The 25,704-nt window shown below is 45.5% G+C and overlaps 1 protein-coding gene across 1 annotated transcript in view; it reads left to right on the forward strand.

The window, feature by feature from the left end:
• The window catches only part of TSKS (testis specific serine kinase substrate), a 398,477-nt gene that overhangs the window by 49,631 nt on the left and 323,142 nt on the right, over positions 1 to 25,704 (forward strand). Inside the window, exons 2-3 of the mRNA XM_078653750.1 lie at positions 15,997 to 16,211; positions 21,510 to 21,575. Of these exons, the coding sequence (XP_078509876.1) occupies positions 16,030 to 16,211; positions 21,510 to 21,575 (248 nt within the window). The 5' untranslated portion in view covers positions 15,997 to 16,029. The remainder of the gene's footprint in view (positions 1 to 15,996; positions 16,212 to 21,509; positions 21,576 to 25,704) is intronic.

Below are 25,704 nucleotides of genomic sequence, written 5' to 3' on the forward strand. Positions count from 1 at the left end.
GCTCGGTCAGGAGATCAAGACGAATTCGGAAGAGGGGCCAACATCAGAAGCGACTGACGGAATCGCAGATGACGGTGGAAAGGAAGGCAGCACTGCAAGCGGTGAAAGAGGTCTCGGGAGCGGAGATACCACAGCAGGAGGGGGACTCGAAATCGATCTCGGAGGACAAGCAGACAGGGTCGGAAACTGAACTGTCGGAGGTGGACAGCGTGAAAGGCCCGACGGTAACGCCGCAAACGGCGGAGGAGGTCTTCGGCAGCTGAGTTGTGAACTGGGGGATGTGGGGGCTGGCAGCGTCGACCTGGAGGGAATGGCGAACCTGGCCGATGGAGCAGGCTGACGTGAGACTGATCAATCGTGAGTTTGGATGTACATAGAGGGGTGAATGGGAAAAGGGACGCTAATTTTGCTACGGTAGCTAGTACACGCACCCAGAGGCCCCTAAGGCCACCGCAGTACAGACTGCGGACTAGAAAGTTTTGAGAGCACCTTGCTCAATTGTTTGGACGGGGGTAACTCTTCTGCAGTTAGGTCCTGTTCTAGGGGGGGTGGATGTCTAGAGATGTTGGGGTTACTCAGGACAGGGAGGGGGGTAGGGGAAGGGGAGCGGAGCTGGGGGGGGATGTAGGGCGAAGGGGGTGGGGAACGAACCAGTTGGGGAAGGGGGACGGGGGGGCCATTACTGGGGTCTGGCCACTGTGGAACAGGGCTCTTAGCCTTCAATGCCAAGACTATGGATAGTGTGGGATCGTTAAAATGTGTGTCATGGAACGTGCGGGGTCTGAACTCAATGACTAAAAGGCACAAAGTTCACTCTTAACTAGTCCGCAGAGGGGTTCACATCGCCTTCCTACAAGAAACACATCTGACCAAACAGGAGGGGGTAGCGCTCCAAAGGAGGTGGCGGGGTCACCTGTTTTACACCACATACTCGGCGTTTGCCAGGGGGGTGCTGCTATGGATTCGGGCTGGGATCCCCTTCCAAGTCACTAGGAATACTGTGGACCCGGAGGGTCGTTTTGTAGCAGTTGAGGGTTTACTCAGGGGCCGTGCTATAGCGCTATGCAGCGTGTATGCGCCCAACACTGAACAGGCGCCTTACTTCACTAAACTCTCCATGCGCTTAGCAACCTACTTCGCAGGTCCAATATTGCTGGGGGGGGACTTTAATTCTATAGCGGACACTACATTGGATAGGTCACACCCACCGCTCCATGCTTCCCCGGTGCACAGGCTAGCGAAACATAGGATGCATTGGCAAGGGCAGTGGGATCTCACTGACGTATGGCGCGCACAACACCCGGCAGAGCGGGACTATTCCTTCTATTCCAGCATGCACGACCTACATGTCCGCATTGACGCATTCCTATGCTCTCATCAGGTTCTCCCGGCAGTTGCTCACACAGAATACCTCACACGTACAATATCAGATCACAATCCCCTGCTGCTCACCCTGGCCTGGATGAACGGGTCTACACCGATTCCAACATGGCGGCTCCGGCCGGACACGTTGGATGACCCGCCCTTTAGAACGGACTTGGAACTCAGAATCACCCAATATTTTACTGAGAACGAGGGGACCACCTCCTCCAGGGCCGCTGAATGGAACGCTTTCAAGGTGGTGGTAAGGGGGCACTGTATAGGGAAATTTGCGGGGACAAGACGGACGCTAGTAGAGGACGTGGACAGGGCGGAACGGACGCTGCGAGATGCCGAGCGATTGCGGCCCGGCCACCCCGAATTGCAGGGTAGGGTTTGTACGGCGAGGGAGGCAGTGGCGGTTGAAGTGGAGCGCCTATGCTGCTTCGATTATAAAGCTTATGTGACCAGGACACTCGCTGAGGGGGACAAGACGGGGACACTCCTAGCCTGGCTGGCCAACCCTCACAGAGGATCCACCCCAATACTGTCCCTGGCGGGAGCGAACGGGGAAACCTATCACACGCAACCGGACATAGTGCGGTGCTTCCAAGATTACTACGGCACCTTATACAGGCAGGGGTTGGAGAACCGACCCGAGGCGACGGAAGCCCTGTTGGCGGAGACCCAATTGCCCCAGTTAGACCCGGAAGACGCTAAGGCTCTCGGGGATCCGATTGGCCTCGAGGAAATTAGAGGGGCCATCAAGAAGATGGCGCGAAATAAAACACCGGGGATGGATGGTCTCCCTATTGAGTTTTATGTGAAGTATATGGAGCTACTGGCCCCGAAACTCAGAACGGTGTATAATGAAGCCAGGGAGAAAGGTGAGCTGCCCCAATCGATGCACGAGGCGATCATGATCCCATTGCTTAAACCGCGCAGAGATAGCGCGAACCCGGCGTCATACCGACCGTTGTCGATGCTGACGACGGACTACAAAATTTTGAGCACGATTCTGGCCGGGAGATTGATGGCTCATATGACAGGTTTGATCCATAGGGACCAGTCGGGCTTTATCCCAACCAGGAACACGGCCCACAACATTCGGCGGCTGCTCAGGCTACTGGCGGACCCCCCACAAACGGCATTAGCCCCAGTGGTGTTGTCAGTTGACATTGAAAAGGCCTTCGATAGCCTGGAATGGGACTATCTATATGCGGTGATGCGGAGATTCGGTCTCGGGGATGGTTATATAAAATGGACCACAGTGCTCTATGCACGGGCGGGTGTGAGGGTGAGAGTGGGAGCTTTGATATCGGACCGCTACGATGTGAACCGGGGGACGAGGCAGGGTTGCGCGCTCTCTCCACTGTTGTTTGCACTGGCCATGGAACCATTTGCAATGCTGGCCAGACGGGGTGAGGCGTACCTCGGACTGGAAGTGCGAGGGACCTACCACCATATATCATTATATGCGGACGACCTTTTGCTGTTCTTGGATAACGCTGATGAGGCGGTTAGGGGTGCAGAGGATCTACTACAGAGATTCGGGGCGCTCTCAGGCTTAAAGGTGAATTGGGAGAAGACATGCTTATTCCCGCTCCGGAAAGGGGAGACATGCCCGACAACCAACAAAAGAGTGTGCTGGGAACCTGATTGCCTGCACTATCTTGGGACCTACATATACCACGATCCCGCCAACTTGTTGGATGGGAACATCGGGCGATGTATCCGAGGATTGAAGGGTAATATGGCTTTCTGGGCTACCCTCCCCCTGTCTATGACAGGGCGCGTGTCCCTCCTCAAAATGGTCGCCCTACCGCGACTATTATACTTTTTTAGGACCTTGCCGGTATGGATACCAGGTGAAGTGTTCAGGCGCCTGAAGTCCATCATAATAGCTTTTCTATGGGGAGGCGGCAGGCGGCGCATAGCAATGACGACTCTCATGCGCCCCAAGGATCAGGGAGGGTTAGCGGTCCCAGACTTTGAACTCTATTATCTGGCGGCGCAGCTTCAATTCTTTACGCAGGAAGTGGCGAGAGTGTACCGGGGGCCGGAACACGAGAGAGATGCGGGCACCCCCCGCCATGTGCTGGCTTATATAGCCCTCCAGCAGAAATTATTACTGAGTGGACTGACCCAGGAGGAAAAGACGCTGAGGTTATGTTGGAATCGCATGCAAAAGCGTGCAGGCCCTGGTCACCCATATGCCCCAGAGATACCGTTGGGGATGTTGACGGCACTTCCACATGGGGGGGACTGGTCGAACCTCCAACTGTGGGAAGAGGCGGGTCTTCAGATGGTGGGGGACTTATACTCAGACGGGGTGCTGGTGGAGTTCCGTACTCTGCAGGAACGCTATGATCTTCCACGGGGCGACTACTTGGTGCATGCAGCGGTGGTGCGGGCGCTTCGGGCACATTGGGGAGAGGGACTGATGGAACCTGAGACGTCATTGGCATGCCAATATACGATGATGTCTGCAGGAATGAGGAAAGCGGTTACATGTCTTTACTCCAGAATGCATACAGAAAACATACCACCACTAACGCGTCTCAAAACACAATGGGAAGAGGACTTGCAGAGGGAAATCCCAGACACAACATGGTCCCAACTGCTTCAGCGAGCAAGGAAAAGCACCAGAAATGCCCGTTTCCAATTAATACACCTCTATATCCTTCACAGGGCCTACCTCACTCCGAATAAGATAGCGAGATATTTTGGCGCAGTTGATGCAGCATGCCCCAGATGCACGCTAGTTGGCGCTGACTTGCAACACATGCTTAGGAACTGCCCGCGCATCCAGGAGTACTGGGAGGGGATTGGGGACACCCTAAATGAGGTCACGGATAGAGCACTGCACTATGATAGCGCGGTCGTCCTCCTACATTGGTTCCCACACACGCGCAAAACGAAGCTGTCGAGTAAATTTATTGACATGGGCCTTATGATCGCAAAGAGGGAGCTCACTAGGGGTTGGAAATCAAAGACAGCTCCAACACACCAAAAGTGGCTGAACGAATTTCTGAAATGGGCAGCGGCAGAAAGCACACTCAGATACCAATTGGCCCGGCGGACGGCAAATGAAAAGGCTCAGGAAGCGGCGCTAGCATGGGAAACCCTAGTCCAGGCGCTCAGGGATAGTATGGAGTTGAGTGATGAGGAGGAGGGAGTAGCACTACAGGAGGCCCCGAGGGAGGAGGTATCAGGCCCTGCACTGTCACCTGACACAAGCACCTAAGTATTGTTTCCACCATCCTAATCACACAGATTTGCCCGAGATTCCACACTGGACAAGTAGGCTTAGACACCAGGGGAACGGGGAGGAAGGGGAGGGGGGAAGGGAGAAAAGTTGAACTGTTTATTTGGATGGAGAGAGATTATACACAACTACAGAGTGGGGGGACAAACTAAAAGCGGAGAATACTGTAAGACTGAGCTATTTCTCGATGAACCAACTGCACCATGCTACATGATTGACCGCCACCCAACCCCTGGGATGTGGGTCCAAAGGCTGTGTATACAAACGATATTCGGACAGTGACTGCAGTTGTGCTGGGGTTCGTAATGGTGTGTATACTGTATAATTGCCATTAACTCTGCAATAAAAATTGTTTTGCAAAAAAAAAAAAGTATCATCATCTTGCAAAGAGCGATTTTTCACATCGGGTTTAAGGGAAGAGTTTGCCAACTCTTAAACAACGGGCCAGGTTAAGGGACCACGGATGTTCCGAGTGTATTGCTACCCGAATCCTCAGATATCGGAAACTCATACGTTGGATTGGGATGTTAATTTGCCAGTCCATGCACTCCCGGGAAGGGTTTGGCGGGAGCAGTGTGGATTTAGCAGGGTTTAATTGAAGACCTGAGGCTTCACCGAAGAGTTTGAGGATCTGTAAGCATCCAGGGACCCGAGCGCACAAGGTCTGCCATGTAGAAGAGTACATTGTCCGTGTACAAGGCCATATGGTCCTCATGGGATGTGCTCCACCGCCATCCCTGGATTTGGGCATTGTATCTAATAAGGCAGGCCAGCTTTCAATGGCTAGGGCAAAGAGTAAGGGGGAGAGGGGACAACCCTGCCTGTGCCACGACCTATGTGGAACTCCTCTGATAAGACCCCGTTGGTCATGACCCGGGCCGAAGGGTTGGAGTATAGCACCTTCACAAGTCCTCTGAATTAAGGGCCCAATCCCGCATGGACCAGTATGGCCTCCAAGTATTCCCAGTCTACCGTATCAAAGGCCTTCTTGAAGTTTATTAACAAGAGAGCCAAGTACGGTGGAAGGAGATGCCGGTGAGCCAAAGCCACCTCTAGGCGCCTCAGGCAGTGTCTCATGCTCCTGCATGGCATGAACCCACACTGATCAGGGTGTATTACTCTCTTAAGTTGAGTCACAAGGATAGAGGAGTATAATTTTATATTGGTGTTGATGTGTGAGATTGGGCGGTAGGCCAAGCACTTAGTGGAGAGGGGCTCTGTTTTGGGAATGACCACAATCGTTGCTGCATCAATGTCTTGTGGAAGCCTCCTCTCCAGGAGTGCATGGATTGGCAAATGAACATCCCAATCCGACGTATGAGATTCTGATATATGAGGATTTGGGTAGCAATACACCTGGAATGTATGTGGTCCCTTAACCTCTGTATATAGGGATTGGAGATGTGAGGTCAGAAGCACCCTAAAGGCCAGGGAGTACTTCCCTGGGTAACCATTTGTGGCCTGGCCAGTCTCCTCCAGTGTAAGGGGCTGATCCAGCAACTGGGATATCCATCTCGGATAGTTTGGGATTGGAACATCTTGCACGAAGTACAACCAGGGTTTGTAACCGAGGTCTGGGTAGTGGAGTAGAGCTGTATGTAGTATGTTGGGCAATCCCGTCCGACGCGTGTTGCGTGTTGCTGTCCTTGTCCACTATTTCGGGGATAATACTATTGGTGAGGGGGCACGTTTATCAGCCAGTAAAGGAGCTTACCATTTTTGTCTCCCCATCCGTATACTCGTGCCAAGGAGGATCTCCACATTTTCATGGCCGATTCTAGAGAGATGTTGGATTTCCTCGCAAATGAGGTTTAGTTGGCGGGCTGAGTTATCTCCTGCTGCTGTGCCCCCGGCCCTTTCCAGGAGGCCTCCAGATGAGCCAGGTGGGCGTCTCGGGCCTGGTGTCTTTTAACATAGCCTTTGGCGTAGTCTCTAATTGTCGCCTTACCGGCTACCCAGAGCATGCCTGGGGAGGCAACCAATCCCTCGTTCTGCAGGAAGTATTCCTTGAGTTCCCCCTTAATTGCTCTTTTAAATCCCCTGTCTTGTAAAAACCAGGCATTGAGGCGCCAGATGGGGCGAAGGGTGCCCTATGTCCAAAAGTAGTGGAGAGTGGTCTGAGAGACCTTGGGCAAGCGATTGAACGCTTGTGATCTGTCTTCAGTTGGGCACGGACATGAACAGCATATCAATTTGTGAATTAGTATGGTGAGCAACGGATGTATGTGTGTATTGGTGGAGGCGAGGGTGCCATATTCTCCAGACATTACATAGTCCCTGCTGGAGGCCCATGTCATGAGCTTCTTAGCGGACCCAATCCGCTGAGGAGTGGGGTGCCCCGGCACATCCCAGTCAGGGTTCATAACTGCATTAAAGTCTCCTCCCACCACAGTGACACCCTGGGGTAGAGAAGATAATATTTTGCGAGTTCATGGAGAGAAGGACGAAGGACCGCTGAAGGTATGTAAACTGTGATCAAATGTAGAGAGCGCCCTCCTACTGCGGCCGAGAGGGCCAGAACATGTTCCCGGGGGTCACAAACTATTTGGCTAAGAACAAACAGGAAGGATCGACAGAGGAGGATCCACTATTCCACAGGACACCCATGTGAAACCTGCAGAGTATACCTTGTTGTAACCCTAACTGGTGAGGAATGGGCAATAATCGCCTAACAAGTGGGTCTCCTGCAACATGAGCACACAGGGGCTGTGGCGAGGGGAGGCCTTCAAGGTTTCGTCCGTCCCTTCCCAATAAAGTGGCTTATACCCCTGTTATCAATCCTAATATGTTATTGTTTGTCACCAAATTTGGAAAAGACACTAAAAAGCTGTTGATAGAGCCCATTCAAATTGCCAGGGCAAGATTGTGGATCTGGTTGGCCCCTTGACCAAAATCTGAGATTTGGCTGAAGAGGCAAAAATGGAGGTTAAACAAGTAAACCCAGACTCCCTATCTAATTGGGCACAGCGGGCAATATGAATGCTTACTTCTCTCAAGAAAGACGCAGGACCCTCTTGCTAAAAATGGACCCTAAACTGAGTAGCTTTGCCACTTAAGAAAATGATCCACAGGCCAACTTGTCTTCTGTTTAAGGACTCCTAAATAAAGGAAATGGGCAAATACGTTTCCACCTTCGCTACTGTAGACAAGGCTCAATTTTCTTGAAGAAGATTTTTTCTTCCCAGGTTTTTTGGCAGGGCAGGTAAAGGAAGGAGTCACTTTGCCGTCTGTTAACTCTCAATGGGTGAATCCCTTCATAGAAGTTCCTACAATCAAGGCTCCAAACAAGAATATTATCAAGACTACAATCTCAACTTCTACCCACGCCATTCCAGAGGATTCCGAAACAGAAGATAGAGAGCATAAAGCGATCAGTTCCCAAGTAAGAACTTTCAATTTTGGCACTCCTCCAATTGGAGGCAGCTTGGCTGTTCATCTAGATGCTTGGTTATCTCTCAAATCAGATCCTTGGATAATTCAGACTATTCAGAGTTATTTCCATAGATCTATATCAGATTCCAGTGCAGTGTTGCCTGCCCCATCCTCTTAGTTTTCCACAATAATTATATATCCTAGTTCAAAAGGAAGTGCAATCCATTCTTTCAAAGCAAGCTATCGAATAAATTACGTTCAATCCCTCAGGTTTCCTCAGCACCATTTTCTTGGTCCTCAAAGAGAACAAAAAATATTGTCCTGTCCTCAGTCTGAAGGTTTTCAACTACTTTGTGGTTTGCCATCATTTCAAGATGGAAACCGTTATTCATCTCGAAGATTTACTTCTTCAGGACAATTGATTAGTGTGATTAGATCTTAAAGACGCTTACTTGAAACTTCCTGTTCACCCATCTTACTGGAAGTATCTTCAGTTTCAATGGGGCCGATCCTTTTTCCATTTCAAAACCTTCCCTTTGGCATCACTTCAGCCCCTTGGTGCTTCACCAAGATTCTCAAACCAGTGGTAGCCTATCTTAGAGCTCAGGGAGTCAGACACCTTTGTGATCACGGCACAAGACAAATCTTGTCTCCTTGCTCATCTAAATCTGTGTCAAGACCTTCTGTCAAGACTAGGTTTTTTCATCAATTTTCAAAAGTCTTCTCTCGTTCCTTCAAAACGCCTGGAATTTTTAGGCTTTATCATAGACACCTCTCTGTCGGTTCTCCAACTCCCACAACAAAAGTGGCTTTATTCAAGAAAGAGACCTGTCATGCCCTGTCTCTAAACCTGTGTTCCCTCAGATCTTTAGCTCGGTTGGTTGGTGGGTCTGCTGGCTTTCTCCATTCAGGCCATTTTTCCCAGTCCTCTCCATTATCGGGCCTTACAGAGATTTAAAATGTGTCATTTGCGCAAGAGGTTAGCTTATTTAGACCCGGTAACCCTAGATTCATAGTCCAGAGACAAACTCCTTTGGTGACTGATTCAAAAAGGGGGGTGGTGATGGACAGAGTATCTGAATTAAGCAGAACACTCCTACCCAGTCAAAAGATCAGGGCTTGATCCATCACCGTTTTTTAGCTCACTGCACCATCCCAGTTCAGAACCTGGCTACATGCAAATTAGTCTGTCCCTGGCCCAGTGCATCATGGGAACAGGGCAGACCAAACTACCTAGCCAATTCTTTACTGGAAAGGAAACAAGCTTCCGGGGACCGGTTTCTGGCATTACAGCCGTCTTCGGCCCGGCTTGCTTGAATCCTGATGGTGCAGTGAGCAAGGGACTCACATCTGAGCATACCCTTCCACACTTGTGGTGGCCAAAACGATTCAAAAAGGGGGGTGGTGATGGACAGAGTATCTGAATTAAGCAGAACACTCCTACCCAGTCAAAAGATCAGGGCTTGATCCATCACCGTTTTTTAGCTCACTGCACCATCCCAGTTCAGAACCTGGCTACATGCAAATTAGTCTGTCCCTGGCCCAGTGCATCATGGGAACAGGGCAGACCAAACTACCAAGCCAATTCTTTACTGGAAAGTAAACAAGCTTCCGGGGACTGGTTTCTGGCATTACAGCCGGCTTCGGCCCGGCTTGCTTGAATCCTGATGGTGCAGTGAGCAAGGGACTCACATCTGAGCATACCCTTCCACACTTGTGGTGGCCAAAACGATTCAAAAAGGGGGGTGGTGATGGACAGAGTATCTGAATTAAGCAGAACACTCCTACCCAGTCAAAAGATCAGGGCTTGATCCATCACCGTTTTTTAACTCACTGCACCATCCCAGTTCAGAACCTGGCTACATGCAAATTAGTCTGTCCCTGGCCCAGTGCATCGTGGGAACAGGGCAGACCAAACTACCAAGCCAATTCTTTACTGGAAAGGAAACAAGCTTCCGGGGACCCGTTTCTGGCATTACAGCCGTCTTCGGCCCGGCTTGCTTGAATCCTGATGGTGCAGTGAGCAAGGGACTCACATCGGAGCATACCCTTCCACACTTGTGGTGGCCAAAACGATTCAAAAAGGCGGGTGGTGATGGACAGAGTATCTGAATTAAGCAGAACACTCCTACCCAGTCAAAAGATCAGGGCTTGATCCATCACCGTTTTTTAGCTCACTGCACCATCCCAGTTCAGAACCTGGCTACATGCAAATTACTCTGTCCCAGTGCATCATGGGAACAGGGCAGACCAAACTACCAAGCCAATTCTTTACTGGAAAGGAAACAAGCTTCCGGGGACCGGTTTCTGGCATGACAGCCGTCTTCGGCCCGGCTTGCTTGAATCCTGATGGTGCAGTGAGCAAGGGACTCATGTCTGAGCATACCCTTCCACTCCTATTGTGGCCAAAACGATTCAGAAAAGGGGGTGGTGATAGACAGAGTATATGAATTAAGCAGAACACTCCTACCCAGTCAAAAGATCAGGGCTTGATCCATCACCGTTTTTTAGCTCACTGCACCATCCCAGTTCAGAACCTGGCTACATGCACATTAGTCTGTCCCTGGCCCAGTGCATCATGGCCAGGGACAGACTTTCCCAGGTATAGTACCATGTGGGACATTAATTTGGTTTTACATTTGTTTATTTCATGGCTAGATAATGTTGATCTATCTCTCAAACATTTATCTGCAAAGTTGGCTATGCTTTTGTGTTTCGTTTCACTCAAACGTGTTTCTGATGGTAAAGCATTAGATTAGATGTATCTTCTGTACATTATTCTTCTCTAGGAGTTTATTTTGCGGTTACTAGAACACTGAAACTAGCTTGGCAGCAGTTCATTAGCCTTTTTTTCCCTCTCAACCTATGTTCTGTGTTGCTAATTGTTTGAAAACGTATGTTTCACAAACTGCAGATCTCAGTACTTCCTCCATATCCTAACTCCTTATTTCCTTTCAGAAACCCCATTTGCCAATTTCTGCTCCCACTTTGGCCCGATGGGTTAGATAGATCATGACCTTGGCTGGCATTAGCACCAATTCCTTTGGCACCCATTTAAGCAGAGGGGCCATGGTCTTCGGGCCCAGCAGCGCTCCCCCAGAGTTGCGCTGCTGGGATATATCAAGGGAGTGCCACCTACGACTCGTACGTTTGATGGCAATCCTCCTCCTGCTCACCAAGCACAGGATTGCGATGCGCTGGGGTCAACGTGCAATGCCGCTTGCAACTCGTAGGCTTAAAGATGCAGCATATTGCCAGGAACAGCACACTGCCTTATGGGAACTCACACTTACGACCCTGTGGTGCGGGAGCCCCTGTCCTGTGGCCTGGCGAGGGTCCGGGTGCCCGTGACTGGGTCCATCGGGCCAAGGGAGGCTCCCCCAACCTGGCTGGCTAAGTCCTTTCCACTGCGTAGTAAGAGTTTAATACTCTCCTGCCTAAAGAAATCTGGTATCTCAATGCTCGAGCGGAAGCAGTGGAACACGGGAGAGTTGATGAAGAGGCTGAGACTTCAGCTTAGTTAGATGCTGTGTAACAATGACTTGTCTTAAGTTGGCCAATAATGATTGTTCTCTGTAACTCATTACATGTTGTGGGCCTTTCTATATAGCTACCTTGATAATGAAAGCTGTGTCATGACCCTTGAGTGGCTGTTTCTCACTTTACTCCCTGCTACCCCCCCCTTCTTTGCTCTTGATCTATGCCGCGGACTATTGAGGGCAATGTCTACATGTTCTGATGTGTGTAACTTGATATCACTGTGCTCTATGATCACTGTGCTCTAAGGTCACTGTATTCCTCTGCACTGTTTGAAACTTATTCAACTGAATTTTAGAAAAAGCTGACAAAATATCCCCGTTCTTATCCATGTATTGCCACCAAAAATAGCATCTATGGTTTGTTTTGTGGTATGTAGACCTAAATGCCTCTTGTGAGCAAACTCCATAAGTTCAACTCTCAGTAAAATATCATTTTCAATAGAGAGCTGATCAGTTAATTGACAAAACACATACAACTCCCCGTTGTAATGTTTAACAGGAGGCCATCCCTGTTGAACAAACTGTCTGACTTTCCCAAAAACAATGATATTACCACAGGCTGCATTCCATTCTGATTCAGTCACAGTACCACCACACTTGTATACCAAGTCAGTGCTAGCAACCTCGCATCTTACCGCCCGTTCCTTGATGGGAAGTCTAGACGAGCAATCTGCCAGGATGTTGGTGCTAGCAGGTATGTACATCACATCGAAATTGTACTCTTGTAATTTTTATAGGATCCTGATAAGCCTTGAAGACGCTGATGAGGTGCTCTTATCACCCAGCAAATACATTAAGGGTTTGTGATCAGTCCAAAAGGTGAAAGGTGTACCCCACACATGTGTCCTAACTTTTTATAAAGCCCACGCACAGGCAAGAGCCTCCTTCTTAATTATACTGTACTTCCTTTCAGTGGATGATAGAAGTCTGGAAGCAAAAGCCACTGTAACTTCTACATCATCCACCTTCAGACACAGAACTGCACTCAAACCTACAGCACTGGCATCTACTGTTATGGTGCATTTGTGACCACTAGCGTACGTTTTTAACTCAGGGGCGTTGGTCAAAATATTTTCAATGTCTAGGAAAATCTTTTGTTCTACTGTACCCAAGCAAAATTTATATTTTTTGCAGAACATCCTATTAAGGGGCTCCATAAGTGTGGCACACCCGCATACACACCTGGAGTAGTAGTCGTTTAGCCCTAGGAACGATCTTAATTATGCTACGTGACGTTTTCAACAAAAAACAGGATACCATCCTGGAAAGCTAGCAAACCAGCTACATCCTTGAGTAATGGGAATATGAGTTTTTGAAATTGCTTGCCACTGATGCAAGACCAAACGGCAGGGGCATGCACTTATAAGCTCCAAAAGTCACTCCTGGTGCACAATGGAACATCATGTGCTTTGTGTTTAACACCACTGCATCTGGCTTTAAAACTTTTTCATGCTCAAATCCTTTGGCGGCGCCAATACCATTGGAATCACAGTGGGATATTTCTCTAATATGCGCTCATCACTACCCAGATCACTCTCAATCATCAAAACAGGAACAGTGGTCACTGTGTCTCAACAGAATGCCCATTCTGCCTTGATCCACCCAACCCATTATGTGGAGAAGCGTGGCTCAGTGGTTAGAGGCGGCAGACCCGGAAGCTGAGATCGACCGTGGACCAGGGTTCGATTCCCCGCCTCGGCGGGTCTCGGGCTCAAAAAATTCCACGGACTCGACAATTCTCGCTCCGGTGCCTACTCGAATCACGGGGTCACACTCTGCAACTCTGGGCAATAGCTTGCTTAATCTCCACTACGGCCCCTCGCGGCGGGATGCCTGGCTTTCACCTTGTGGACACCCTGCCGGGGTTTCTCACAGGGGAATACCAGGACGGGTTCCCTAAGCAAGCGCCAGGATGCCCTTTGGGTGACAGGTTTGCGCTATATAAGTACACCTACATTTACATTTACATGTCACAGCCATTAACTGCCACGTATATCTTTGTGCATATTGACCTGCCAGAAAATTGCAAACCATCCTCAAAGTACACTGTTTTTACAATTTCTGATTCTCTCTATGTAACGGCTCTAATATCAGGCGTTTTAAGCAGAGCTGAACTTAAAGGATTCCTCAGACAGCATGGTTACTGGGGACCCTGAATCCACCTGAATTTGTAAATCCACCTTGCCTGTTCCTACCTTACAGAATGGTCCATTTCTTTTTAGCAGACCAGCATAATGGCAAACAGTTTGCATACATTTTTCGGGCTGATCCACACACACAGTTAATATGGTAACAGTATTAACTCTCCACACTCAAATACTGTGTACAGCATCAGGAACGCAATCGACCTTAACAGCACTAGTATTTTTGCAGACTTTCATAAAATGGCCAACCTTTTCCCACTTATTTCCTTGTGCAGGACAACTTGGACTATTACCCCCATGGTTGTACGATCTGCACCTATTGCATGTATTAGATTTATTGAATCTACCGCTCTTAACGTTCTTTACAGCATTCACACTGGTGGTATCCACCATGCTGGACACACCGCCAGACGCCCCCCCGGCTAACACTTTTACTGAAAGAGCAGATCGGTCTTAGCAGTTTTTACTGTTTCCTCCGATGTGGGATTACTTCAACAGAGTAGATCCTCCTGCACATTTTTAGAATAACAATTCAATACTATCTGATCTCCCAAGTACTCTTCCTTTGCATTCTAAAAACAACAAGCGGTGGCTAAAATTCTGAGGGCACGAACATACTGATCAATGTTTTCCTCAGAAGACTGTTTCCTAGAATAAAAATTAAATAATTCTAAAACACTTCATTTTATGGAAAAGTTCCTCAGACGACTGTTTCCTAGAATAAAAATTAAATCGTTCTAAAATAACACTTGGTTAGTCAGAAAAGTGTTGCACTAATCTCTTTTCTGCCTCTACACACATGTTCTATCCAGTAGCATCCCCAGCAGCCTCTCCAGGAGTTTGATCTTCTCGTAAGTTGTTGAAAATGTTTTTCCCCTCTGTACCAATACAAGCTCGCCAATTACTTTGCAGGGCTATATCCCACTCCACCAGTATCCACCTAGTAGTTCTTGAAAACGCGTACCCAATGTGTCCATTCTAACTTGGGTTTGTCTGGAATGTCTAAAAAATGTGAAGGTTACTGCACATTACCACCACCACCGACATAGTCACAATTAGCTGTTGAATGCCCAATTAACAAGAATAATAGTCAGGAGAATAGCTTCAGAGTTGCTGGCATAGATATAGTAAGGTATCAACATCAGCACAGGTTTACAGAAATGCCCTTAATCTGCCTAGGTTAAAAGATCACCTGACACTAAACCCCCGTCTGATGCCTTCATGTCGAACAGCTGGTAAACAATATCACGGCACACACAGGATACACATACTGACGTGTACCGCAAATTCTACAGGCAGGCACATCAGCAACGATAGAGACATTCCTGAATGATGCGTCAAAAGATTGCTGCTTGGTGATTGGCCAAATGAAAGTGAGACCATTTCCTGATTGGCATCAGCATGGACACAGTTATAGGTACCAATAAATTAATTCCAGAACTTTTTTTGGTATACGTGTTCTCCAAATACAGCAGCTGGAATCCTGCTAGAGGCAGCTAGACAAATGCCACAATGACCATTCAACGTTGCCCAGGAACTGCAGTTGATGTGCTCCCCTTGCTCAAGAAAGAGCAAAAACCATCTTGTCTCCAAATATGTTGTGGATAGCGTTGGGGAAATATAAAACAAATCCAAAGGTAAATAATCTACAGTGTAGTTTATACGCAGTTAGGCTCATCGGCGGAGCCCATCCTCCAGCGTCCCTCAACTCTTCCGTCCTGCAATTGAATGGCCAAACTGACAACCATGTGTCAGCCAATAGGAGAACAGAACTTGGAATAGCGCTCAGAATATGCTCATGGTACACAGAATGAATGGCGCCCGCATACAACAAAGCACTGCAACATGCGCATGCACCATCACACTAAGAATGCCCGAATTACCAAACCCAAGATCCAACAACAATGTACCTTCACCTGAAGAAGGCAGGACTCAAAACGTTGCAGTATCAGTATATAGATTTTTGTCCTGTATCACACGTGTCTGTTTAACTAATTTTATTATTTCTTACTGTTAATCATGGGTATACAGTGAATGTCTTAATGTACATACCTAGGTTTCTTCGAAGAGGAACATTTGTGTACTCTAGCTTTGGCTGCCCATTCAGTGGAGGCGAGGTCATGGAACACATGTCTTAGAATTGGAATACATAAGGTCAGCCTTCACTCTACCAGATCATTTGTATTCCAACTATGAAATCATCTTCTGTGACATCACAAAAATTCTGCCTGGAACTTCCAAGAGAGGTTCACCTGTGCACAGATGAGGCTGGAAGGGATAAATACAGGCCTTTATTTTTTGTGTCTGTTCACAGAAGAGTGGACTCTGCCTTGTTTAAAATGAAATCATGAATGCTGTTTACCTGAAAACCATTTGGCAGTCTAAGGAGATTAATATTGGGGGCATCCACATACCTGATGACTACCTCACTCCCAAGGCAGAAGAAATACTGATAGTACATGAAGAGGAACAGAAAATGGAATCTCCAAAGATGTTCTCCAAGAGGAAGAAAGCGGTTTCGTTCCATGGGTAAGTGTCTTAAAACTTTGTGGGGGGTGAGTGGGAGAGGAGTCACAGGTTCTTTCCTATCTTTTCTAGGAGAGAGTGCCTTTTGGAGGACGATTTGGTTGATCCGACCTGATCTGAGGAGCCCAGAGCTACTTGCAGATTTTGAGAGATAGCTCATGGACCTCAATCAGCAGTACCCATAAGTAGCAAGTGCCATCGTTCACTTGTTCTTTGGTACCGTTTGTAAGGATGATCACACTCTGTTGTAGGCGAGTACGTGGTTTATTAGGGGAACAGGCAGGAAGCATCTACACACCACAGAGGTGACTTCCACCTGCCACTCCTCTGTTCCACCACCCATCTCTCCATTCCAGAACACATAGGTATCCTAGATACCACATCTCCCTCCTTTAACAATATTTGAATGAAACCACAATCAATAACAGTGAACTAACAACTACCGCATGGTGACATTTAGAATAATGAGAAGTTCCCTCAGCATAAACATGCTATGGTGACAAGGTTGCATAATCTTACATGATACACACAAATCTAATGAACTGAAACTGTGGGGAAAATGCCGGTATTAGATAACTTAAAAATGGCAAGAATCACAGGAGACTTAAGTGGCATTGATCCTGCTCTTTAATTCCATGAACAACAAATGCACATCCATACTAAGAGTGGCAGATAAAACCGTTGAATGCCAACCAACACCATGCATCCCCAATATATAGAATCCACATTATTTGAAAATACCCATTATCACAACCCGCGAGTGAGCCTGCCCAACAGTGAAGACCCCTTTGAAAGGAATCACCAGCACACTTCCAATGTGGCGCACATGTCCCTCACAACAGTAAGATATACACAAACAAAAAAACACACACACACATATGCGCCAGTGCAACTGCTTTAGCGCTTGCATGTATGCAACACCCCCCACCCTCTTCCCCCCCCATTTTGTTTTTCATTATTATTCCAGTACATAATCCTGGAGTCTTACAGGTAAGAGTCTTACTCTAACATTCCTGGGAATGCTGCTGGCATTGCTAGACCCAGCAGATTCCCTATTCTCACCACATTCCACATCCTTTACATCCAAAAATAAATTACTTCCAGAATTATCCAAACTCCTCATTTTGCCCATAAATGAAGTAACTCTGTTAAGCTTCAAAACACTTCCTCCCTCAATACGCACAGCATTTCTAAAGACTTGAGTAACACGAATAGGATCTGATCAGATGCTGCACCCTTTACTATCTGGCCTAAACCTTTTGACTCTTACTACATCTCCAACTTCTACTTCCTGCTTACTTACAAGCCCTTTTTTCCTCCTGAAATCCTGTTTCATTTTAAATGTATATTCTTCCATTCTGTGTCGAATCCCTTTGAAATCCACTTCAGCATCATCGCCCGTTTCATTTTTAACCACCAAGGTACTAACCCTGATCCCGATTTCCATCCCCACAATAATTCAAAAGGAATTACTGAAGTAACAGAATTAAGTGAGGTTCTATATGCTAACAACATAGACAGTAATGCATTTCTCCAAATAATACCTCCCTTGATAGACAACTGAATTTCTTCTACTACTCTATTAAACCTTTCTACTTGACCATTGGCTTCTGGGTGGAAAACAGTAATTCTCCTATGTTTCACTCCACACATGGCAAGACAATCCTCAATACACTTACTGATAAATTGGGGACCTTTGTCAGTAACCACTTCTTGGGGAATTCTTTCCCTGGAAAAAACTGCATCCAAAAACTTAATTACCCCTTTGGACGTCACCTCCTTCACCATCTTGACCTCCGGCCACCTAGAATAGTAATCAATAAGTACCAACCCTTACAACTCCTGCCTAGGCAAGACAGCTAAAGGGCCAAAAATGTCCAACTCTAACTTACACCACGGACCCTCAGGAAACTCAATAGGTTGCGGGTCAGTACATAAGGCTCTGGCTGATTTGTCACTGGATATACACTGATCACAAGTCCTTACCTGCCGTTCAAACAAACACATCAACACCAGGCCACCCAAAACTTTCCTTGACTCTACTTCTAGTACCGGAAATACCCATATAATCTTCATGAGACATATCAACAGTTTTTCCCCTCAATTGAATGGGGAAATACATTTATCCCCTGTAACCACAATGCCATTCTCCACAGCCAACTCTTCTTGCACTTTGAACTAGCCCATGAGATCACCTGTCCTCTTCCTTTCCTCAGGTCACCCACGCAATATACAATCCAAAGATCTCCTAAGCTCAGTATCTCTTTCCATTTCTTCAATCTATATCTCCTCCTGAACAATAGGACAAGTGTTACCAATCAAATTGATATACCTTAAGTTGAAAGCTACTTCACAATTCTCCTTGTCTTCTTCCTCCTGGCCCACAGAAGTTAAAGACAATCTTGACATGCAATTGGTATCTCCATTACACTTCCCATTCACGAATTCCAACTGTTACTGAAAACTTTGTAATCTAGAAGTCAATCTTGGCAACATGATGTGACCACCACCCGGTGCCATCATATAAACCAAAGGCTTATGATCCGTTTTAATTATGAATTTAGTGCCCCATAAAAAGGTTCTGAAATGCTACACACACCAAACACAAGCCAATATTTCCCTTTCAATCATAGAATAATTATTTTCTGCATCCCTCAGACCTTGAACGCATATGCAATGATCCACTCTCTACCGCTATCTCTCTGCATCAACACGCACATTGGGAAAAAGTGTTTTTAACTCCTGAATAAACCTGGCAGCATTGCAGCGGGTTTTGGAAGATTCTATGGCAAATTCTGGAGGATCAGCATTGGGATCTAATTTTATCCCCATCTCCTCCTGGTGTGGCCAACCTAAAAGTGATTGACCATTCCAAGCTACATAGATGTTGCCAAATCTGTAATGACCTGTACATTCTAAATTGGCCCAAAAGCACCCAACCAGATCACTTTTGTGACAGTATACCCACCTGGGGCTACATTCAGACTAATACAACTTTAAACTAGCCCATGAGATCACCTGTCATCTTCCTTTCCTCAGGCCACCCACGCAATATACAATCCAAAGCTCTCCTAAGCTCAGTATCTCTTTCCATTTCTTCAACACATTACAAAATCATTTTATTCTTAGCTGTTAGTACCACTGACTTGCCTGCGCAGGTAGACTTGCTTCCACAACTGGGTCCAGGACTATTAATGTCTGAAAATTGAACTATCTCACCCCTTTCTATAAGTGCACCATTAGAATCACCTACACCTGGATTTGCTGCACATTCCTCCCACAACCATTCATAAGATTCAGAAGAATTCACCTCGCCCTTGTTCTGGCTCCAACTCAGGACCTTGTTGCACCATGACATCCTGCTGAAGTGCCATACCATCGGCGCAGTGAATGATGGCTGCCTGACATCTGCCTCACCGGATCCTTCGGTGAACCGCGGGTGCGTTTCTACGTACCTCTCACATGCGGTCTTCGCCGACTTCAACATCGGAACATGCTGTGCACCCGATGATGGACCTTTGAGACGTTTATATGGCTGCCATTTTGAGTGATGTTCTCGCCGGGAGCTCTCCTCCTCCACAGCCTGCCTCATTATTCTGCTTTCTGGGCGTCGCTGAGGATGAAATTGCTGTAGAACATGGTGAGATGCTTTTTTGTGCCGTTTTAAAATATTTTTTATGGCATTTGGCCACTTATAGTAGTGGCTCATTATAGCGGCCGCCGTTTTGTTTAATACTTTACCTCCGAATGCTCCTCTAAACTTTCACTACCAACAGTTATTTTACTGAACGCTGAGTGTTTTGGTTCTTGCCACTATTGCTGAGGAAGTTTTTTAGACCTACCTGTGGGCCTCATTAGTTTATCAACTTTGAAGCTCCTATTTCTCACGCTGATTTTACTTCTTCACAGGCATTAATCTGCTATATTTATATGTGCACTATATCTGCGACCTCTGTATATGGGCAGAATACGTAAGCCGCAATTTATTTTTGTTCCTAAACCCTCTTCTGTGGAGACTCTTTCATCTCCTGCATCAGCTATCAATAGGAATACATCAGTGTCTTCAAATATGGCTGGGGCGTCATCTAATCGCTCCCAGACTTCACAGATGTTACAACATAAAGCCTCTCCACCTACATCAATGCCTAAGCGTCTAAAACAGGACTCTCCTCCTCAAGATAAATCATCTCCAGTTATTTCCCTGGAATTGCTGTTAGATGAAATACGGGCACTACGTGCATTTGTGGAAGAGACTAGTAGCAAAATGCAATTCTTGGAGGAAAAATGGTCTTCTATGGAGGGAAGAGTGTCTGCAATGGAACATCAAATATCTGTAGTGCAAGTTGACTCACAAAGAATCAGCTCGTTGGAGAAAGAGGTTCATAGATTGCAGCACCACACTGAGGATTTGGAGAATCGTAATAGACGGAACAACCTTCGTATTTATGGCTTGCCTGAGTCCCTGGAAGGGGATGACCCTGTTGCCTTCCTCTCGTCTTTTCTCCCAAATCTGCTTGATATGCCTCCGTCAACGTCTCTCAGTATCCAACGAGCTCAAAGGCTCGGTCCTCATCCTCCACTCTTCTCAGCATCACCTTCTTCATCAAATCCAACTTTAACTAGACCTCGTGGTGTCATCATCCTCTTTCTGAAGTATACCAATTTACTATTGGTTCTGACTGCTGCTCATTCAAAGTGACAACTCTCTTGGCTTGGTCAAAGAATTTTTATATCGCAAGATGTCTCTAATGTCACTGCTGCCAGACGTAAAGAATTTCTCAGCCTTCGACCTTCTCTCTATACTTTGTGTGCCCGTTACGGACTTTTTCATCCTTGTATCTTTAAGGTGACTTACCAAAATCGCACTCTCTCCTTTGAGGAACCAGCGGAACTCAGGAAGTTTATACACAACTATTCTTCAACCAATATGGATGTTTCTGCTGGTCCTTCCAATGGTTGACTTTAGCCGCTTACCTTTTATCTTTCTTCTGATTATGCAAAATGTGCATGTTGTTACATATGTTCTAAAGTAGATTATTGATCTTTTACTCCTTCTTTCTTCCTTACTTATTCCATATTATTTCTTACATCTTTTCTATTTGTTCATTTCTCCTGTCTTGAATTAATCGTTATTTCTTTACTCCATTATTCTGCTTCTCTCTCTATTTACTTCTCTCTTGGCTATGATCTTTATTCCTTTCCCTTTTTCTATATCACGGTATTGCCGCTCTGCCTGTGTTTGTTTCTTTACACTCTTTAACAATGTACTTAATTATTGCTGTATTTTCTCTTTTTATTCAGGTTCCTTTATTCTTACAGTTTAAAGTTTTTGACTATTGGTCCGCATACTTTTCCCTGTTCGTCCTGGTATGTTTGAGTTCCCTGTTCGGACATCCCGTCTTCCGTCCATCACCATTGCCCCAGTCTCATTCTGTTTTTGTCCCCTTCAGGTATGTCTTTCAGTCGTCCTTTCTGGATATGTACTGTCTCTCCTTGTATTTCTTCTTCCTCCCTGACTTTTGCCCTTTCTTCCCTAATTACCTTTCTCTATTCTACTTGCGTTTTCTCTCACTACTTCTTTATTGATGCATATTTGGTTCAATGTAACATTTTAATGTTTTTGCATTTGCTTTGGCTTTTTATTTCTCTATCCTCTACTTGTCCTTTCCCTTTTCATTTTTTTATTAAGGTATTTTTGATTTTATACCAATACTTAATGTTTTTTCATTCAGAGTAATCTCATGGAATGTGAAAGGTTTTATTAGCCCAATTAAGAGACAGAGAATTATTTCCCACCTTGCTTCTTATAACCCAGATCTAGTACTTCTACAAGAGACCCACCTCACAGAAGCTGAGGCTTTGAAATTAAAAAGAGGCTGGGTTGGTACAGTTTTATTCTCTCCCTCTGTTAATATAAAGAATGGTGTTATAACTCTATGTCATAAGAAATTAAATTGCAAGGTTTTATCCCAAGAACATTATGCAGATGGTAGATGGTTACTTGCTCAATTGTTAATTAATAATGTTTGTCTTACCGTTTTTAATGTCTATGGCCCTACGCACCCCGACTGTTCCTTCTGGCCTATTGTTCAACAAAAATGTGTCCAGTTTCAAAGTGATTTTTTCTTGCTAGGTGGTGATTGCAACCAAGTTATTGACCCATTTATTGATCGTCAATCCCAAGTCCGATTTATCCCTACTAAAACTCACAAACACTTTCTCAACACTATTTCCCAACTACACCTCATTGACTCTTGGAAACTCTCTCACCCTGACTCTCTGGACTTCTCTTTCTTTTCTCTTCCTCATGCCTCTCTCTCCCGTTTGGATTATATCTTTCTTTCTCAACCCCTTTCCCAGAATCTTCTTTTCTCCTCTATAGAGCCCATTGTTATTTCTGATCATGCACCAATAGTAACAGATCTTTTTTTGCTCCCTCCGCATCCCAAATCTTCCCGTTGGCGTTTTAATATTTACTTCCTCTCAGATCCCCTTTTTTCCTCTGCTTTTCGTTCTTTTACATGAATTCTTTGATCTTAATTGTTCTCCTAATACAGCTCCACATATTATATGGGATTCTTATAAAGCCACAGCAAGTGGATTTATCATAGACTTCATCTAAAAAAAAAAAGAAGCAATTTACTCAACAACATAAATCCACTTTGAAACACATTAAGCGTTTAGAACACAAATTCTATACTTCTTCGAGTCGATCCGTTCTACCAGAATTAATCCAGGCTAAACTTGCTTTTAATAAAACTTCTACTGACAAAGCGTCTTCAGTGCTCTTGCATTGTAGCGCTCGCTATTATGGGTGCTGTAATAAGTCAGGGAAACTATTGGCAAATTTTCTTAAAGCCAGCAAAGAACGCACTCTCAAAGATGCTATATATTCCTCCAACAACTCTCTCCTACACAAAGATCAAGATAATCTTAATGAATTCCAGCTCTTTTACCAAACCCTTTATACCCCAGAATCTTCGCCTACTTCTGCTATTCAGGATTTTCTTAATAAAATTCCTCCTCCCTCTTCTTCCCATCTTAATCTTCATGAGCTCGACTCTAATTTATCTCTGATAGAACTTTCCTCTGCCCTAAATTCTCTCACCAAAGGCAAGACTCCTGGACCAGATGGTTTCTCTGTTGAATTTTATTTGCAATTCTCAGATCTTTTACTTCCAAAACTTTTAACATTATTTCATTCCTTTTATCTAACTGGTAAAACAGAAGGTACCTTTCAAGAAGCAACAATTTGTTTGATTCCTAAAGATTGTCGAGGTCCTAAATATTGTAAAAATTACCGGTTGATATCTCTGGTAAACGTGGATTATAAATTATTCGCTAAGGTACTTGCTCTGCGATTAGACCCTATTATGCCCCACCTTATTGGGAAGGAGCAATGTGGATTTGTCAAAGGCAGGCATACCTCTGATAATTCTCTGCTTTTCCTTAACGTTCTGAGCAAAGTTCCCTCTCTATCCACTTCTCTAGCGGCCATCTCTGTTGACGCACAGAAGGCCTTCGATAGAGTAGACTGGACCTTCCTATTTGCCTCGCTACGCTGGCATGGTTTCGGTCCCAAATTAATTACGCTTATCTCGCTTTTATATTCTGCCCCTAGAGCTTCGGTATTAGTTAATGGTTGTACTTCTTCCTATTTTCGTCTTCAAAGCGGAGTTTGTCAAGGTTGTCCTTTATCCCCTCTTCTTTTTGTTCTAGCCCTTGAGCCCTTCCTGTCCTCTATCCGTAACAATAGCTCCATCTCTGGCTTTCCGTTTGGAGAACAGCAACTTAAACTCTCTGCTCATGCAGACGATATCCTTTTATTTATTTCTGATCCTGATACTTCTATCCCCTCTTTGCTACGTGAATTTGAATCCTTTTCTCAGGTCTCCGGCTACAAGATCAATTAGGATAATGCAGAAATTCTTCCCCTCACCAAATTGTGTCTCCCCCATTCTTTTTCCTCCACAGGCTTTGCCTGGAATGATACTAAAATTAAATATTTAGGCATATATTTGTCCAACTCCATCTCCTCCTCTGTTAAGCTAAACATGGATGCTGCTTTGTCTCGAATTGATAAACTGCTTTCCTCCTGGAATCCCCTCTTTCTTTCCTGGTGGGGTCAGTTTGATTCAATCAAAATGATGATCGCACCTATTTTAATTTATATTCTTTCCATGCTTCCTGTCCATATTCCTGCCTTATATATGAAGCGTATTGACTCGTGTCTTTCTAAATTCCTTTGGAAGAATAAGAACGTTCGGATAGCTCTTTCTTCTCTTTGTAAGACCAAGTCGAGTGGGGGAGTGAACTTTCCAGATTTTTGCCTTTATCATAAATCTTTTTCTCTTCAACAAGCTTCCAAATGGCTCTTATCCGAACATTCTCCCTTTACTCCTCTTTGGTTATCCATTGAGCAAACTTTATTATTACCATTTTCACTTAAGTAGGTTGCGGCTTTTTCGGTCAAAGCTTCTCACATATCCTCCCCCTTGTTTAAACACACTTGTTCTCTTCTACGACCTTTACTTTTACCAGGACCTCTTTCTCGGGATACTTTTTTGGACTCCCCTATTTGGCATAATCCTCTTATCCTTCTTAATAACAGACCTGTTTTCTGGAGTTCTTGGAGATCAAGAAATATCATATGGGTTAAACATCTTTTTAATGGTATCTCGCCATATTCTTTCTCCGAATTTCAAGCCTTATTTCTCGGTCCTTCTTCTTTTTTACATACATTTACTACTTTCATGCAATCTTTCTTGATGTATATTATTCCCTTCTCATGATGATTTCCAAGTTCATTTACTCAAACATCTCCTCTCCACATCTAAAGCCTCTCTTATATACAAGTACTTCTTAGCTCCTTCTCCAGATCGACTTGAATCTAAACTGGAACTTTCACATGGGAGTCTGATCTGGGATGCGAATGGAATATCTGTTTCTGGGACAAACTTTGGTCTAGGTCATTAAAAATATCTTGTTCTGCTTCTCTTACTCAGTCTATGTTCTTTCTTTATCGTAGACTTTACCTTACCCCTGCCTCTATTGCTCGTTTCTCTTCGGGCTCTGATTCTAATTTTTGGACCTGTGGTTCTTCTGATGCTAATTTCATGCATCTTCTTTTCCTCTGTCCTTCTGTCTCCACATTTTGGAAATCTATCTGGTCCTATATTTCTCGTATCTTTAATCTTACCATCTCCTATTCCATACCCCTTTTGTTTACTTGAAGCCTCTTTGACTCTTTGTTTAGTCTCTCTCATTATCATGGTCTTTTTGATCTCACGCTTGCTTTAGCTTTTCAGCACATTGCCCTTAACTGGAAAACTTTCACTAAGCTTTCTACACAGCACTGGTGGAGTTCCCTTTGTCACTTTCATAGACTTGATGTTGCCTTCGCCTCCTCCTGTAAACCAACACTTAATAGAGACCTCTTTTGGCTACCCCATACTACTTATTTAGATCGGACTACTTTAAGACATGTCTCCTTGCA

Source organism: Lissotriton helveticus, chromosome 7 (genome assembly GCF_964261635.1).
Source record: "Lissotriton helveticus chromosome 7, aLisHel1.1, whole genome shotgun sequence".
NCBI classification, from domain to species: domain Eukaryota; kingdom Metazoa; phylum Chordata; class Amphibia; order Caudata; family Salamandridae; genus Lissotriton; species Lissotriton helveticus.